We start from the raw sequence: 16,503 nt of genomic DNA on the forward strand, positions 1-16,503 counted from the left end.
GATGTGGGTTCCACCCCTGGTCTTGCTCAGTGGGTTAAGGATCCGGCGTTGGCTGTAAGCTGTGGTGTAGGTCACAGACATGGCTCAGATCTTGTGTTGCTGTGGCTGTGGTGTAGCCCTGCAGCTGTAGCTCTGATTTGACCCCTCGCCTAGGAGCTTCCAAATGCCATGGGTATGGTCCTAAAAAGACAAAAAAAAAAAAAAAAAAAAAAAAAAAGCAAACAGTTCTTTCATATCTCTGCAACCTGGGCTTGCCCCAGAGTCCCTGCGTGTGGGCAGAAAAGGTCTCTAGGACAGTTACTTCCTCTGGACTGGAAGGAAGGTGCAGAGGTGCGGAGTTCACCTTTTGCCTCTGGTGAAAACTTCTAACCAACTCAATGGCTTGAAGACAAAGTTTGGGTAACATTTTCACTTAAATGTCCCTCTAGGGCAACTATAATCCATGAAAAGAGATGAATTATTTAGAGTTTAAAAACATCAAAGGTACATGATAAAGTACTTTTATCTCCAGATCACTTCCAACAATTCAGTAAAGTGAGGACAGATTCTCAACTGGTCCCTTTATGTAAAGCTGCTGGTGAACACAGGTCATAGGGTGTCTGACCACAGAACAGCCACTGGTGCTGATGAGTGACCTTCATCTACTAACCAGCTTCCTTGGCTTCCCTGAGGTTTGTGCTCTGCAGCAGAGACAGGGACTGAGACCGCTCTGGGTCCATGGTGTCTCCCAAGTATTTAGAGAGGCACACTAGGAGCAGCTAACTGAGGAACTGAATCGGTAACTTTTTTTTTTTTTTTTTTTTTTTGCATTTTAGGGCCGTACTCTCAGCATATAGAAGTTCCCAGGCTAGGTGTGGAATGAGAGCTGCAGCTGCCAGGCTACACCACAGCCACAGCCATGCAAGATCCAAGCCTCGTATGTGCTCTATACCGCAGCTCACGTCAACGCTGGATCCTTAACCCATTGAGCAAGGCCAGGGATAGAACCGAGTTCTCACGGATCCTAATCAGATTTCGTTTCCGCTGCACCACGATGGGAACTCCCTGGATCAGTAACTTCTAATCACCCACTTTGTTTAGGCAGAAAATAGACAGTGGTGCTGGAACTGTACAGAAAGCAGATGGCTTTGTCTGCGACACTTGTTAAATCCTATGTGTTAGTTCACGCCAGAGAGAGTTGGGGATAGAAAAACCTGGGTGAAATGATTCTCCTTCTGATGTCCACCTTCCATGTCATGCTATCCTCATGGGCCCCTACAGCACTGGCAGTTCTCACAGGAGGTAATCTACCTAGATTGTGGGTTTCTGGATCTCATTCTGTACAAAGTTAAACAGACTTATAGAGCTTGGCTGAAAATTAGTAAATCTCAAATCTCCCCTAAATATTTTAAAAAAAATAATTTTTGCCATATAGAGAATTACACGTAACATTTAAATGCTTTGTACTATAAACCAGTAGAACAAATGTATGACTTTTTTGTTTTAATGAGAAAAATCTGAGTTGTAAATACCACAAATAGCTTCAAGTTTCTGTACCAACCCCCACCCCCATGGCCAAACAGTTAAGCAAAAACTTGAAGCATCACTTTAAATGTGAAAAGTCTTATAAAATTAACTTACAAAAATGGCCCTATCAAGTCTGTAGTTTGGCATTTTCTGTACATTAGTCAAAAGCTCAAGCTAAAATCTGTTTTTTAAAAAATCAAAGTTTACATTATTCATACAGATTCTGCATTGTTAAAAAATATGCACAAATAACCACATCCATGCAATATAATTTCTTTAAAAATTTAAAGCAATACAAAAGAGCAGACCTAAGTACTGAACAGAATATTTTGGTTTTATAACCTGTAGCTCAAGACTGCTAGCTGATTGGAGTCAAATTAATTCTAAATATTTTAAATATGATTGTTTCAATCAGCCAAGGGTGCAGGGGAGTTTCTGAACCATTTCTAATGCAGAATCTGCTTCTCTCTGTCATATATATTCTTCAATGCATACTACTGTCCACTGACCATATTCACCGTATTTTAATAACATGGTCTGACAACAGGTTGACAAAGCACTTGGTCTTCAAAACTGTAGTTTCCCGAGTCCCAAAACCAAGCACCTAGCTTTGCTGAACTGCTGGGGTGAGTGTGCCCAGATCCCCTGCCCCGAGTCCTGAGAGAGCTCCCTGGTCACTGCCAGAGGGAGGTGTCCGTAGGAGGCAGGTCCCTGGACCAGCGCTCAGGTCCCTCACAGACTGGTCCAGGGCTGCGGGCTGGGCCTCTACGTGGGGGGCGGCCCGTTGGTATACCTCAGCATGGGGTAGAAGGACCTGGCAAAGTTATTGGCCTGAGTGCAGCTGTAGTCCTCCACGGAGGCGGGCAGCAGGCAGGCCAGGAGCAGCAGCAGCAGAAGCAGCAGCTGGAGGGGCAGCGCCGCCCAGATCACCCTCGAGAGGAAGGAGCGTGGGGCCCTCGAGCTGTTGGGGTGGGTGGAGCTGGGCACCCTGCCGACACAGGAGGGCCAGGGTGAGCGCAGGTTCCCAGGGCAAAACCCACTCCCGTCACCTGCCCCCTGCTGTGTCAAGACAGCTGGCCCAGGGCCTGAGGTTAAAATGCAGCCCACAGCCAGGGTTCAGCTGTAGAAGAGAAGCCTGCCCCTCCACAGAGAAGAAAGCCAGCTTCTCCCAAGACCTTGTCAGAGGCCTTGGCAAAGGCACTGAGGTAAGAGTGGACCAGGGATGCTGTTACCTGCTGTCTGTCCTGTTCTTGTCTCTTCTAGTTCTCTCTGCTCTGAGCTGCAGTGTAAAAATAACCCAGTTAGTAAACTGAAAATAGCTTAGTTCTGCAAATGATAAAACATTCTTCCTTCTTAAATCAGACACCTTCCTGAGGTGGTTTCCTGCCAAGCTTTCGAGACTAGAGCGCTTACACCTGAGATTACACCCAAGGAGCGCAGAAAGCACTGGGCTTAACTGTTGAGACTTTCACCTTCCAGCCTGCTGGCCTGTTGCTGACGGAGAGATCAGGAGGCCCCTTGAGCACTGTGGGAAGGGCTTCCATCCTCCCTCCCCCCACACTGTCCCAAGAAAGAGTGCTGAGCAGAAGACAGCCTTGGAGCTGGGTCTTTACAAGTGCATTAAAATTTTTGGAGCAAGCCCATCAACAGACTAGCAGGTTGAACAGATCCGTGCTATCAGGCATCTCAGTGACTGAGGTGTAATAGTGCTGTCCCCTGGCAGAAGGGCGCTCACCTTGGCTTCAGATGCTGGTGACGATGCTGCTACAGGCTCTTCAGGGTTGGCCTCATCCAAGCTAGGCAGGGATGAGCCCAGGTTCTGAAATCCACACCCCGAGAATTGAGTTTGTGGAAGCAGACTCTGAACAGTCTCAAGAGCATAAAAACATGCCTCCTGCAGGCTCTTCATCATTCCACTGCCCTCTCCCAACCCTGAGCTTCTTGAGGGAGGGTGTCTTCCTTCTGTGCTCATCCCCTCCCAGAGAGCCTTTCTCACCGTCAAGGGGAGATAAACAAGGAGAGGCTGGCCACCTGCACCCCACATTGGTTATGGGGGGATGAGTTTGGCAGCAGCAGGGAAACAGAAACAGTGTGACAGCGAGCTGGCTGGAGGTGACACCATCACGTGGCCGGACATGTGTACTCCAGTGGGAAGGGGCCAGACCGAGAGATACCTGTGGAGTCTGCTGTTCTGAGCTGGAGCACATTTTAGAGAAGAAGGTAGACCTATGAGAGTGGTCAGAAGAGACCCACCAGGTCAAGGAGAGGACGAGGGGACTGTCCCGTGAGAAAAGTGAAGACACAGAGGGACCTGGCCTGTCTTTCATGACCCTAGCCATGTTGATGGGTACTGTTGTTGGTTCCCTCTTACAAGTGACAGCACGGCTTCCAAGAGCTTTGGTCACTTGTCATGGCCACGACACACACAGCTAGAAAGGGGCACAACCCCACTGGGGCCACGTGCATGCAGCCTCCCTCCGCTAGCAAGGCTGCAGCACCACTCTCCCATTTGCCTCCACAAGGACATCTTCATATTTAAAAGCCACAAAGGGGGAGTTCCCGTAGTGGCACAGCGGTAACAAATCCGATAAGGAACCATGAGGTTGAGAGTTCAATCCCTGGCCTCGCTCAATGGGTTAAGGATCTGGCATTGCCATGAGTTGTGGTGCAGGTTGCAGACACGGTTCGGATCTGATGTTGCTGTGGCCGTGGTGTACGCCAGCAGCTACAGCGCCAATCAGACCCCTAGCCTGGGAACCTCCATATGCCGCAGGTGTGGCCCTAAAAAGACAAAAATAAACGCCACAAGGGGACTCACCTGGCTCCCCTCCAGGGACATTAAGTCCTGGGACACTTGCTCCAATAACTGTTTGAATTTCTTCTCAATCACATGGACCTTCTCTTCAGCCTCAATGTAGTCTTCCCCATGCCCCTTGGTAAGCAGGCTGTTGGAAATCTCTCGTAAGGAACTTACTTGAGGTTGACGTGCCACAAGCTCCTTTTCCAGTTGCTAAAAATACAGAAGTGTAAAATAATTGCTTACTGAAAGGGAAGATAGTGTGGCTGGAAGAAGCTTCCTCAGTGCCAGGAAAGGTCCAGGATGAACTCAACTCCAGAACCACCTTCTCCTCCTACCTGCCTTTCTGTCCTTGGACTTGGCATCACTTAGCTTATACCTGACTTACTTTTCATTCCTTCTTGTTCTGGAGGCAACTGCAGTGCTGGAGGAAGTAGAGGAGAGGAGTGAGGGGTGATATGAGAAGACTGAGCCCTCATCCACCATGGCAGGAAGCCAAGGGAAAGTCTGGAGTGGATAACTTGGGAAAGCACAGCTTTACGGAAACCATTTAGAAATACAGAGGTAGTGGGTGAGTCCGCTTTATTGTCTTGCTTGATGTTTAATCTGATGGCCACTGGACCACATACACATAGTATTAAAAGCTCAGTTCTGGTCACAAGAGCCACATTTCAAGTGCTCAGTTGCTACCTGTGGCTGGTGGCTGTCACGGTGAACAGTGCAGATGGGGAACATTTCCATCGCTGCACAAAGTTCCATTAGAGCTGCTCTGGATTGTGGGGCTTTACAAAGATTTTAGTACAAAAACACATGTTTTAAACAATGTCCAGCGCTTTGATTAAATTTAAAATATTTAAAATTAAACCAGATATAAAATACGTGAATAAAAATGTCACCTTGAGTGCACATGAGAATATATGTCTCATGTTGGCTTGTTGGTGAAATAAATATATGAAAGCACAACTACCCTCCCAGAAGAAAGTCTGTGCCATGTGGATATAGAAACTCATACAGCTGTCCTCCTGGCTGTGGGGCAACTGAACATCCGGATTCCCCCCAAAATAGCTGTATTTACAGGATACTGCTGAACACCTAGACCCCCAGTTCCTGAGTCTTGAAGACTTCCTGCTCTGGACCACAGCTTTTCACTCCTGCATCATTCCGCATGAGAACTGCAAAGGATCCTCAGCAGCCACCACCAGGAACACGAGGACCAGAACACCCTCAGAGCGCTATTTTCAGGAAGGCCAGGTGAGGGCACCCAAGTACTGACCTCCTGAGCAGCCCAGTTGTAGCGCAGGACCCTGGCAGTGTAACCTACCGTGAGTTCTTCCCGACACACCAGGAGAGCCTGATGGTTCGCCTCTGGGTCACGGATGTGAGCCTTCTGCCTCTGGCTCTCGGCACTCGCTAACCACAGCAGCAGATTTTGACTCAAGTGGTGGAAATCCTTAAAAACAAAGACATGGGGAGTTCCTGTCATGGCTCAGTGGTTAAGGACTCCGACTAGGAACCATGAGGTTGCGGTTCAATCCCTGGCCTTGCTCAGTGGGTTAAGGATCCAGCATTGCCCTGAGCTGTGGTGTAGGTTGCAGACGCAGCTTGGACTCTGTGTTGCTGTGGCTCTGGTGTAGGCCGGTGGCTACAGCTCTGATTGGACCCCTAGCCTGGGAATCTCCATATGCCACAGGAGTGGCCCTAGAAAAGGCAAAAGGACAAAAAAAAAAAAAAAAAAAAGACATGGTTGCTTTGCTCTTAGAACTATGAGGGCAGGTGTGCTGGGAAGCAGCTTGCTGCTTCTAATCCATCATCATCGTCTGCTCTTCTGGTCTTTATCCAGTGAATAAAAGGGCCAGAGTTAAACTAAATGCCAGGCCCCAAACAAAGGACATCAGAAAAGGAGAACATGCTGGGCATAGACCCAGGACGCGCAAGAAGGGTTCTCTCAAGTGAAAAGTGCTGGCAGAAAGGTGGGCTTCAGAATGCTCCACCTGACATCACGTAGGGCCCACACAAATTATTCCACAAATTTGCTAATTCAATGGTCACGCGAGACACCCTGACAAAACAGGCTGCTCATGGGCTCACGATCTTGAAGATGGAATCAGAGCTAACCTGGGCTGGGCATTTACTATGTGTCAGGAGCTGGGTCAAGGTTACAGAATGTGGTCCCAAAAAGAATCCTGTGAAGCAGGCACTGGAATTATTCCCATCTTCAGATAAGAAAACTGAGTCTGAAATGTTCAGTGATTGGCCCACAGCCTCACAGCTATTAAATTTAGCTGCAGAGCTGGGTTCAACTGCTCCCTGTTCCAGGGCAAGATTGCTCAGTCACTCTGCTATCTAGCCTTCCTGGCGGAAGGATAGATTGGGGGGGGGGGGGCGATATTGATGTGACATCTCCAGCCTCCCAAGGAGCTAGCTGGCACCCTCTCACTATGAGCAGGTCTGCACCTGGGTGGGAAACAAATGCAGGGCAAGAAGCAGGTCTCTGAGACAGTAGGTGGGCCTCTGGAAACAGATGGGGAGCACATGCTTCCTAATATGAGCCATATTTGGCTGCATCCAAGTGGCCCGATGTTGATAAAAATATCTGCCTCTCCCACCCACGTGGGCCTGGCTGTGGGGCCTCCGGGTGCTGAGCTGGCATACCTGGCACTGCATGAGCGACTGTCGTAAGCCCTCCCTCCAGCTCTCCACCGCCTCCTGGGCCGCGTCCCAGCGCAGGCTCAGCTGGCTGACTCGATCTTGGAGCTCTTTGGAGTCGGCACTCTCGGTCTGCAGAAATTCCTTGCTGCTCACATTGACAGAGACCAGCAAAGCCTTGTGGGTGTTAAAGGCTTTTACTATCTCCTATGGAAGAGAGAAGAGACTGGGTGAGGTGCTCTCAAAACAGGGATGAGGATCATTTTGAACCTCAGTGGGGAATGGATCTTCCAAATCCTTCTCCAAGCCACAGCCCCAGATACGAGGGTGACGTCGCCTGTGACTGGCTGGGGAGCATCAGGGGAGGGAGCTGCCTTACAAGGTCACCAGCTTGGCTGGGCAGCTGACGGACTGAGAATGGAGGCCTGACTCCTGGAGGACTGGCTATACTGGGGGCATGAACAGACCCTGCTGACCTCCAGTTGGCTTCATGATGACATTTCCGAATCAGATTAAAAGTCTTCTGGGTAAAGCACCGTTATCCTAAATTTGCCCCTAATGTCCCAGAAGTGCCATTCTTTAGGATGAAGGGTAAGCACAAAGTAAAACAGTAGTACGTGCGTGAAGATGGCCTGGATACCCCTAACCCCTTCCCTGGGTTCTCCCAGGAGCCCGGGCTCATGTTCTGAGCACCCACAAAGTGTAGGCTCAAGGTGCACCCCCACCCACCATGGCCCGTCAGTTCCAATGGGGCAAGGGCTGACTGTGTGGGTGACAGAGCCTAACTGGGTAGCAGAGTAACCATCTCAGGCCACTGAACTCATCAATAGGTGAGCTGTCCTACTCCCCCACCCCAAATGTGCCACCCCTGCTCCTGCCTGTACACATTTGGAAGGGTGTTTTAAGCGGCCTGCCCATTGCCGCTAGTGCCTCCAGAAGAGTCTTGAGGCACCTCTGAGGTCAGAGCAGAGCCACACCTCCCCAGCACTGCTCTGGGCTTTGGGATCATCTGCAGGTGCGCCTCTGAAGAAAACACAAGCCTGCATCCGTGTCTCTGCCAGTTACAGACATGAAACAGAGGAGATGGACTGGTACACACACCATGCCCCAGTCGACCCTGATGCCACTAACAGATCAGACGTGCTCACCAGCACCACCAGCACTTACACCCGCCCTCACTCACCTTCAGCCTCTTCACTCGGAGTTCTATCTCCTGCATATCAGAGGGAGGCTCTGCCAACTTTAATGTCTCCAACTCTGCTTCAGTTTTTTCCAGCCAAGTGGTAATGTCGCTGATACTGGAGTTAAGCTGCTGCAAGTTTTGCTTTATTCTGAGTTTCTTGTGAAGTTCTTGTGCTTGGATCAGCTCCCATCTATCAAAGTCACCTGGAATAACAAGCCGCCAACAAAAAGAAGCAATCACGCAAGTAGATTTCTCTGCTTCCACCTAATTCAGGGTCACAGTGATAAAACCCATCAGGGATGCTGGTTCCAAGAGGCCCGGGGTTTGGAGGCTATCAACTTCCCTTGGTTGTGGAACAGCATGTTGCCCTCACTCTGGTTCAAGGCTGGGGCCGCTGCATTCCCAACAAAGGCTGGAACCAGGTGGGGGGCAGCTAGGAGGCCCAACATGTTGCCAACAGGTGCTGTACTCCCCATATGGTGCTCCAGTTCCTGCTGGTTTTTTTTTTTTCCTTTCTTTTTTTTTTCCCCCTTAGGGCCGCACCCACAACATATGGAAGTTCTCAGGTTAGGGGTTGAACTGGAGTTACAGCTGCCAGCCACATCAATGCAGGATCTGAGCCATGTCTGCGACCTACCACCGCACACAGCAATGCCAGATCCCTGATGCACTGAGCGAAGCTAGGGATCAAACCTGCATCCTCATGGATACCAGTCGGATTCGTTTCAGCTGTGCCATAAAGGGAACTCCCTTCCTGTTTTGAGGGGCTTTCTCCTTGTGTCTGTGAATGATCAGGTCAATGCAACGAGTATGACTTTAGGCTCAGCTGAGTCATTGCCTTTAGGGTCTCCCAAGGAGATGCCCAATACAACTCTTTATTTTCTTCACATCTGATCTTTACATACAAGTGAGGTCACACAGGTGAAAACAGGCCCTTCATCACATGAGGCTCAATTTATCAATATTTAAGGAATAGTTTCCGAAGTAAAGTGAACAGCCTAGGCATTTGTCCATAAATACAAGTCAGCTGATTCTAAAATGACATTGGCTGCCATAGGCCCAGTTCAGCAGTTTTGGTGAGTAACACAGTCCATTCCTAATTAATGTTCCATTGAGCCATGACTTAAAGTAAATGCCCAGCTAGCCCAAAACTCAGTCTACCTCTATACCAACTGCCTGATTTCGCCGTACCTGACTGCTGCCTGGTGAGGGGAGCCAAGCCCTCATCTTCCTGCCGGGGGTTGCCATTCAGGGCTCTTGGATCCTCTCTGCCACCACCGGTGACTGGGGACAGCAGCAGCTTTACCTAGATGGGAACACTTTTTATGTTACCATCTATACATTTTTTTCACTTAACATTTAATAGTTTATTGGTATAAATGTTCTATTATATTACCAGTTATTGTTGTCCATCTGTTACCATGCCTTGTTTATAAATTAAATTTATCACAGGTATGCATGTAAAGGGAAAAACACAGTATAAACAGGGTTTGGTACCACCTGTGGTTTCAGGTACCCATTGGGGTTCTTGGAATGAATCCCCCATGGATAAGGAGGGACTTACTGTACTTTGAGTTCTATATTTTTTTTGAATTTCTATTTTACTTTTATTAAAGTTGATTTATAGTGTTCTGTCAATTTCTGGTGTACAGCACAGTGACCCAGTCATACATACATACACATTCTTTTTCTCATATTGGCCTCCGTCATGTTCCATCACAAATGACTGGATATGGTTCCCTGTGCTGTACAGCACGACCGCATTGCTTATCCATTCTAAATGCAATAGTTTGTACCCACCAACCCCAAACTCCCAGACCATCCCATTTCCTCCCCTTCCCTCTTAAAGGCTGTCTAAAGAATGTCTTGGTTCATATTAACAAGTGAGAAATGATGAGAGCCCTTCTCTTCACAGGGTAACTGGCTGGTAATACAGAGGTGCTTCAGTGTCCAGGGAGCATTTCTAAGCATGCAGAGCTGAGGGCAGAATAAAGCCTCAGCGGAAGCCCAGGGAGGGGGACGTAGGTGAGATGTCAATATTGGGAATAAAATGGCCTGATTTGATTTGAGGCTAACGTTCCTCAAATGAACCATGCAAAAAGAGTTACAAACAATCGTTGAGCTTACCAGACTGTTTTTATGTTAGCACTTTTACATTTGCAGTGTTTTACAAAATTTTAGTTACTCTCCCCCAAGCCTCAGCCACTCTGTGGAGCTGGTTGGCATTATTATCACTGGCAATTGGGAACACACAGAGGACACATCTGTTTCCTACAGTCACTCATTATCAAGCATTTATCTCTCACTGCAAGTATTGACTCTTCCGTTATCAATGGGCAGCTGCTGCTGTCCCCAGCTTTTCTGAAAATGTATCTGTTTTAGAAAAAAGTCATGCTTTTCTTTGTATTGTGTCCATAAGGCCTACTTGTGTGGAATGAAAAAAAGCAAACCACCCTTTAGATTTGTGGCTGTGCATGTGCGTGCGTGCAGATACAGACACACACACGCGCACACACACACACACACACACACACACACACACACACACACACACACACACACACAGACGGGCTGAGCTTTTGAAAGGGACCAGGTGAGGAACACAAACTCAGTCACCAAGAGAGGCCAGACCACCTGACCTTGGATATAAGGTAAAGACGAGGTGCTGGGGCCTTTCTCCCAGGGCTAATAGGTCTTGTCCTACACCCACAGAGGAACAGATTGAAAGTGACAACTGCTTGCTGAACAAGAGGAAGGTTTCTGAGTTGGGCACAGATATCCATTATCAAATGACTGGGATCTGACCATGGGTAGGCAGAGTCTTTGCCAACTATCTAGCGACAGTCAATTCTTACACAGAGAGGATACTCTGAGGATTAACTAGTCATGCTCACATCATTTATGATTTCTCCAAGAGATGACACAGAAAATGTACAAGACATTTTAATTTCAACTTGCTCGTCACTAATTCTCTGTACTGAGAATGATCTGGGTCCAACATGAAATCCCAGGCTGGCTGGCCTCCAGCAGCTGCAGAGTCAGAGCATGCCAAGGACTCATGTTGCCTGAGGAAACTGTAACCAAGAAAGAACAGTTCCTGGTATAAACAGCAATAACAAACCAGCTATCGTAGTGATGACAATGATAATAATAATAGTGACCACTTCTGAGGGCCTTCTTTACACCTTCAAACACATTAATGCCAACAATGATGATGTAAGGTAGGCTTATCCTCAGGTTAGGAAAGCTTACGGAGGCCAGGTGAGGTGTTTATGGCCCTAGAGCATTTACTGGTAGGGCTGGGAGTCAAACCCATGTCCACCATAGTACACTGTCCAATTTTTTTGAATACGAAGTTACAATTTTTTGTTTTGTTTTTGCTTTTTAGGTCTGCACCTGTAGCATATGTAAGTTCCCAGGCTAGGGGCTGAATCGCAGCTGTAGCTGCCGGCCTATGCCACAGCCACAGTAACATGGGAGCCAAGTTGTGTCGGTGACCCACACCACAGCTCATGGCAACACCAGATCCTTAACCCACTGAGCAAGGTCAGGGATTGAACCTAAATCCTCATGCATACTGGTCGGGTTGGTAACACACTGAGCCACAAAGGGAACTTCCCAATTTTTTGAAAAGGATCTATAGTCAAGGCAAATATAACAAAGGTCTTAGAATGCATGTATATATGTGTAAGTGGGCCACTTTGCTGTACAGCAGAAATTGACAGAGCACTGTAAATCAACTATAATAAAGAAAATTAAAAGCAAAGCAAAGGTTTAGGTCAGGGGCAGCTCAGGAAAGCCAGCGCACTGCTTTTCTGCTGTTTGCACGGATGACTAACTCAACAGCAATATCACTGTCACACTGTGTCTACACTGAAAGAAGGTGTTTGGCCAGACACCTATGGCTAAGCCTAGCATTTCTGCCAGAGTTCTAATGAAGTTGGGACAGTTCAGAAGAGATGCTGTCACCATGGGAAAACCAGCTTCAACTATGCCTGGGGAGTAAGCATATACCACAATCTCTCTTTGAAAATTTTAACTATTACTCATACACATGGGTCATATTCTCAGTGGGGTTAAGACTTACATAGGCTGGTTTGTAAGGGGTGCTGGAATCGGAGGCAATGGGCTGTACATTCCTATCACCTCCCATTTGTTTGTAGCGACGCTTGGCACAGGAAGGGCTGTCAGGAACATGCCACGAGTGGCCTTCAGAAATGGATTTACCTGAAACAAAAACATGCCAAGTGACAGTCCACTCTCTCCAACCAGAGGGTTCATGTTTAGTTACACAAAAAAGGTCATGGGTAACATAGTGCGGTCATAGTATCACATGAGTTCTGCAGCTTTCCTTGCAAAGCATGCACATTTGCAACATGTCAGTATGTTCCAGAGGGAATGAGATGAGACTCATGCAACCGAGCGACACAGGGCCTTCACTAGATGGGTTCATGACGGAACACAACAAACATACGATCTGCTGCGGGGTGAGCAGCCTGCTGGAGCCAGGGTCTCTAGAGGTGGGGGCTCTGGCAGCAAGGCTGTCAGCGATGGGGTGGGGCAGCGTGACCATCAGGATGGACCTGGGGACCAAAAGGCTGCTGCTGGCTCTACGCACCACTTCAGGTAGGGATGGGAATGGGAATAAAGACAGAGCTGCACATCAAGAAAAGAAAGGTGTCTTCTCCTGCAGCAGAGGCAACGGTATCCCTACCCCTACCGCCCCACCTCTTCCCAGAAAATCACCATAAGCAAGGAAGTAATTCCAAACCAAGGCACCATGAAGAAAGCCTGGCCCATGCCAAAGGACTTGGGTTAGATGGAGGGGAAATAGACATTGGAGAAGGCACCATGAAAAACTCCCTCTGCACAGGCCTGGGGGAAAGAGTGGGTGGCATGGAGACTGCGCTGGTCTGGCCGGGTTTTGTATGTGTGAGTATGGCAGTGCAAATACACCATGACACGAGGACCCAGGGCATGGTGTCACAGAAGGCAAAGATCAGACATGACACGGAGCGAGGTTTAGGATGCAGAGTGGGCCACAGGATGCTGCCATGTGGAGACACATGCATGGACAGGGGCCTACCAGAAGACGCTTTCAAAGTTTTTGTGGTCATTTTAAGATAGGCCTCAGGATTTTCAGGGATTTCTACATCTGAAAAAGAACAATGTCATTTTCCTCACGGCAGGCGTCTGTAGATGAATGCCCAAGTATTAAGTTAAAACAGTAGAAACATTGTCATCTGGGAGGAAAAAAGTAACTACCCTTTATCTGCTCTTACTAAAAAGCTTAAAAAAAAAAATGATTTTTTTCAGTCAATTCCTGACCATCATAATCAGTGGTGGGGGAGCGGAACCACACAGAAAGAACAAAGACAGTCTACTGATATTCTGAGAAGTCACAGATGAGCCCCTGGGATTCCCAGGGCCATCAGGGAATAGCCTTCGTGTCCCGAGCTGGACTTTGTACATTTTTCCTTTTTGTTCCACTGGTCCTAGGAGTGGGCCGACTCCCAGGGAGTCAGGTGGTCAGGGTCGACGCAGGAAGCCTGGACCCCAGGGCTGGGAACGTACCTGACAGTGCACTGTAGAAGGGGCCCTCCTCGTCCTCTTCGTGAGAGGAAGAGCCTCCCACGTCCCCTGTGTGATCCCACTCCAGCGGGATGGAGTCCACACTGACTGGGGTCTCACAGCCGGAGCGTTCAGGCCCTGGCGCCGGGGGCACCAGATGACAAAGGGCCGGAGGGGCTGAGGGCTCCTCACTCTCTCCCCGTTTTCGCCAAGAGTCGTCCTGGATCTCTCTGGGGTCCTCCATGTCTGTTTCATTCTCAGAGGCCTCCTTTTCATCTTCCAACCCCTGGAAGGCACACCCAGTTTTCAGAATTAACCCAGTCATAGCCGTCTGCAATTAGGAGGAGCACGGCAAGTTGGCCGGGCCACCACTTACTGAGAATGTCCACCCACCTTTCTGAGGAAGCTTTGACAAGGAATCAGGTTCCCGGGCCCTGTGTGTGGTTATTCCAATGCAGACTATCAAGTGTGAGGCCTAGACTCTGTATTTTTCAAAATTCTACTTTCTTTTCCAGGAAAACCTAAAATTTGATCATCTACATGAAATATCTTTATATAAAAATAAGGAAATGGCAAAATTATGGCAGGTTCATCCAAAAGCCAGAAAAATAAAAATTTAAGGGCCGTTAATGTTCTAGATGAAATTCACACCTTCAGGGACCAGATTCTTTCTTTTTACACCTCAATCCTGTTCAGAATATAGAATACATCCTCTCTTCAGTGACCCTAAGAAAAATGACTGGAAGTTGCCGTTGCGGCACAGCAGAAACGAATCTCGCTAGTATCCAGGAGGATGCAAGTTCAGTCCCTGGCCTTGCTAGGGGTTAAGGATCTGGCATTGCCATGAGCTGTGGTGTATGTTGCAGATGCAACTCAGTTCCTGCGTTGCTGTGGTGTAGGCTGGCAGCTCTAGCTCTGATTTGACCCCTAGCCTGGGAACCTTCATATGCTGCGGGTGCAGCCCTAAAAATAAAAATTAAAAAAAAAAAACAAAAAACCTGACTGCAATTGGCTATATTTTAAAATGAGGAAATTGGAGGGCAATTTTTGAGGCTAGTTCACTGAAAAAATTATGTTTCAAGTTGGCCAGTTGGCGACACAAAAATAGAAAAGATGGCCAGTTACGTTGGTCAGTGGTTCCCACTGAAGCTCCTGTCACAGAAAGGCAGTGAATAACATCCTTGACTCCACCTGAACTTCCCAAAGGTCCTTTGTGGAGGAAATATCACAGCTGGTGCTTTGGGCAATTCAAAGGTGAGAACAAAGCACCAAAAGGGCAAAAATATTAAGACAGAAAAGGAAAAGGCCAATACACCCCCAAGTGACTAAAGGAAGCAAAACCAGAACAGTCATCAAGGTATCCTGGGGGCAATGACAGGCCAGAGTTGCTCTGTGCTCAGGAGCCTGTAGGAAGTGGTAAGACGAGCAAGAACTCCTTTCCACTGGGAAAGGGAGCTTCCAAGTAAGTACTGGCTCTATATTGGTAACAGTGAAAAGAACACTTTGCAACTCACCTTTTTCTTTTTTTCTTTTTAGGACTGCACCCTTAAAACATGGAGATTCCCAGGCTACGGGTCAAATGGGAGCTGCAGCTGCTGGCCTACACCACAGCAACACCAGATCCGAGCCATGTCTGTGACCTACCCCGTAGCTCACAGCAATGCCTGATCCTTGACCCACTGAGTGAGTGAGGCCAGGGATCAAACCCACATCCTCACAGACACTAATAAGGTTTGTTTCTGCTGAGCCACAACAGGAACTTTTTTAAAGCAGATTCAAGAGACAGAGAATAAACTAGCAGTTGTCAGCGGGGACAAGGGAAGGGGAGGGAAGTAAAAGGTGCACACTATTAGGTATAAAATAAGCTCCAAGCATACACTATACAGCATGGGGAATACAGTCAATATTTTATAATGACTATGAATGGAGCATAACCTTTGAAAATTGTGAATCACTCTATCATACACCTGTAACTTACATAATATAGTCCAGCAACTATACTACAACAAAACAAAACAAAACAAAAAAACAGCTTTTGGGGGAGGGGGAGGTGCAATGAGATGCACTAGGAGTTTGGGGTTAGCAGATGCAAACTATTATGTTTAGAATGGATAGGTAACAAGGTTCTGCTATATAGCACAGGGAACCATATCCAATCTCCCAAAATAGACCATGATGCAAAATAATATTTTTTTAAAAAAGAATGTATATACAGCATGAAGGAGTCACTCTGCTATACAGCAAAAATTGGCACAACATTGTAAATCAACTATACTTTTAAAAAAATGGCACAACATTGTAACTATACTTTAATTAAAAAAAAAAAAACCTCAAAAACCCTCCCCCCAACAAAAACAAGCTTTTTTTTAACCATAAAATAAATCACTGTTAATCATCACATAGTATGTTTCCCAATTCTTTAAAAGAGTCTAACATCAATTTCAGAGAGCAGAGGAGGCCCGTGTGGGTGGTGGTCCCCTTACCGGTCCAGGGGAGGTAAGCCTACGGTGGAACCGGGAGACCCTGCCAAACACCTCCTGGCAGTAGCGGTGCAGCTCCTCCAACTCATCCTCAATCACCACGGCATCCAGGGGCTCGCTTTTCTGAATCAGCTGCTCCCCAAAAACGATGAGCTGATCAATCTTGTTAGTATTTAATGTAATTTCCTGCTGGAAACCCTATTTAGAATATGGGACACAAAAAGATTTCAAACTCAAGCATCATCATTTTTTAACTAAATGACCATAAAGAATTTGAAATGATCTGCCATAGTTGTGGCACAGGTCGCAACTGTGGCCCA

General features: G+C 47.6%; 1 protein-coding gene across 9 annotated transcripts in view; it reads right to left on the reverse strand.

Annotated features, from left to right (window-relative positions):
- Window positions 1-1,467: 1,467 nt before the first annotated feature.
- SYNE2 (spectrin repeat containing nuclear envelope protein 2) overlaps window positions 1,468-16,503 on the reverse strand; it is a 440,757-nt gene continuing 425,721 nt past the window's right edge. For 7 of the 9 annotated variants that reach the window (XM_021074116.2, XM_084983049.1, XM_021074177.2 and 4 more), the window contains 12 exons: window positions 16,187-16,381; window positions 13,707-13,989; window positions 13,219-13,287; window positions 12,220-12,359; window positions 9,324-9,438; window positions 8,133-8,335; window positions 6,956-7,156; window positions 5,625-5,753; window positions 4,325-4,516; window positions 3,242-3,325; window positions 2,739-2,785; window positions 1,468-2,494 (listed from right to left, as the gene is read on the reverse strand). In XM_021074116.2, coding sequence (XP_020929775.2) covers window positions 2,272-2,494; window positions 2,739-2,785; window positions 3,242-3,325; window positions 4,325-4,516; window positions 5,625-5,753; window positions 6,956-7,156; window positions 8,133-8,335; window positions 9,324-9,438; window positions 12,220-12,359; window positions 13,219-13,287; window positions 13,707-13,989; window positions 16,187-16,381 — 1,881 coding nt within the window. In that variant the 3' untranslated portion in view covers window positions 1,468-2,271. The remainder of the gene's footprint in view (window positions 2,495-2,738; window positions 2,786-3,241; window positions 3,326-4,324; window positions 4,517-5,624; window positions 5,754-6,955; window positions 7,157-8,132; window positions 8,336-9,323; window positions 9,439-12,219; window positions 12,360-13,218; window positions 13,288-13,706; window positions 13,990-16,186; window positions 16,382-16,503) is intronic. The other 2 variants (XM_021074171.2, XM_021074160.2) reach the window with 1 other exon arrangement.

This window comes from Sus scrofa, chromosome 1 (assembly GCF_054392235.1).
Source record: "Sus scrofa isolate SSC_HxYL_T2T_F1_AM1 chromosome 1, Sscrofa_HxYL_maternal_Yorkshire_Landrace_v2.0, whole genome shotgun sequence".
Classification (NCBI taxonomy): domain Eukaryota; kingdom Metazoa; phylum Chordata; class Mammalia; order Artiodactyla; family Suidae; genus Sus; species Sus scrofa.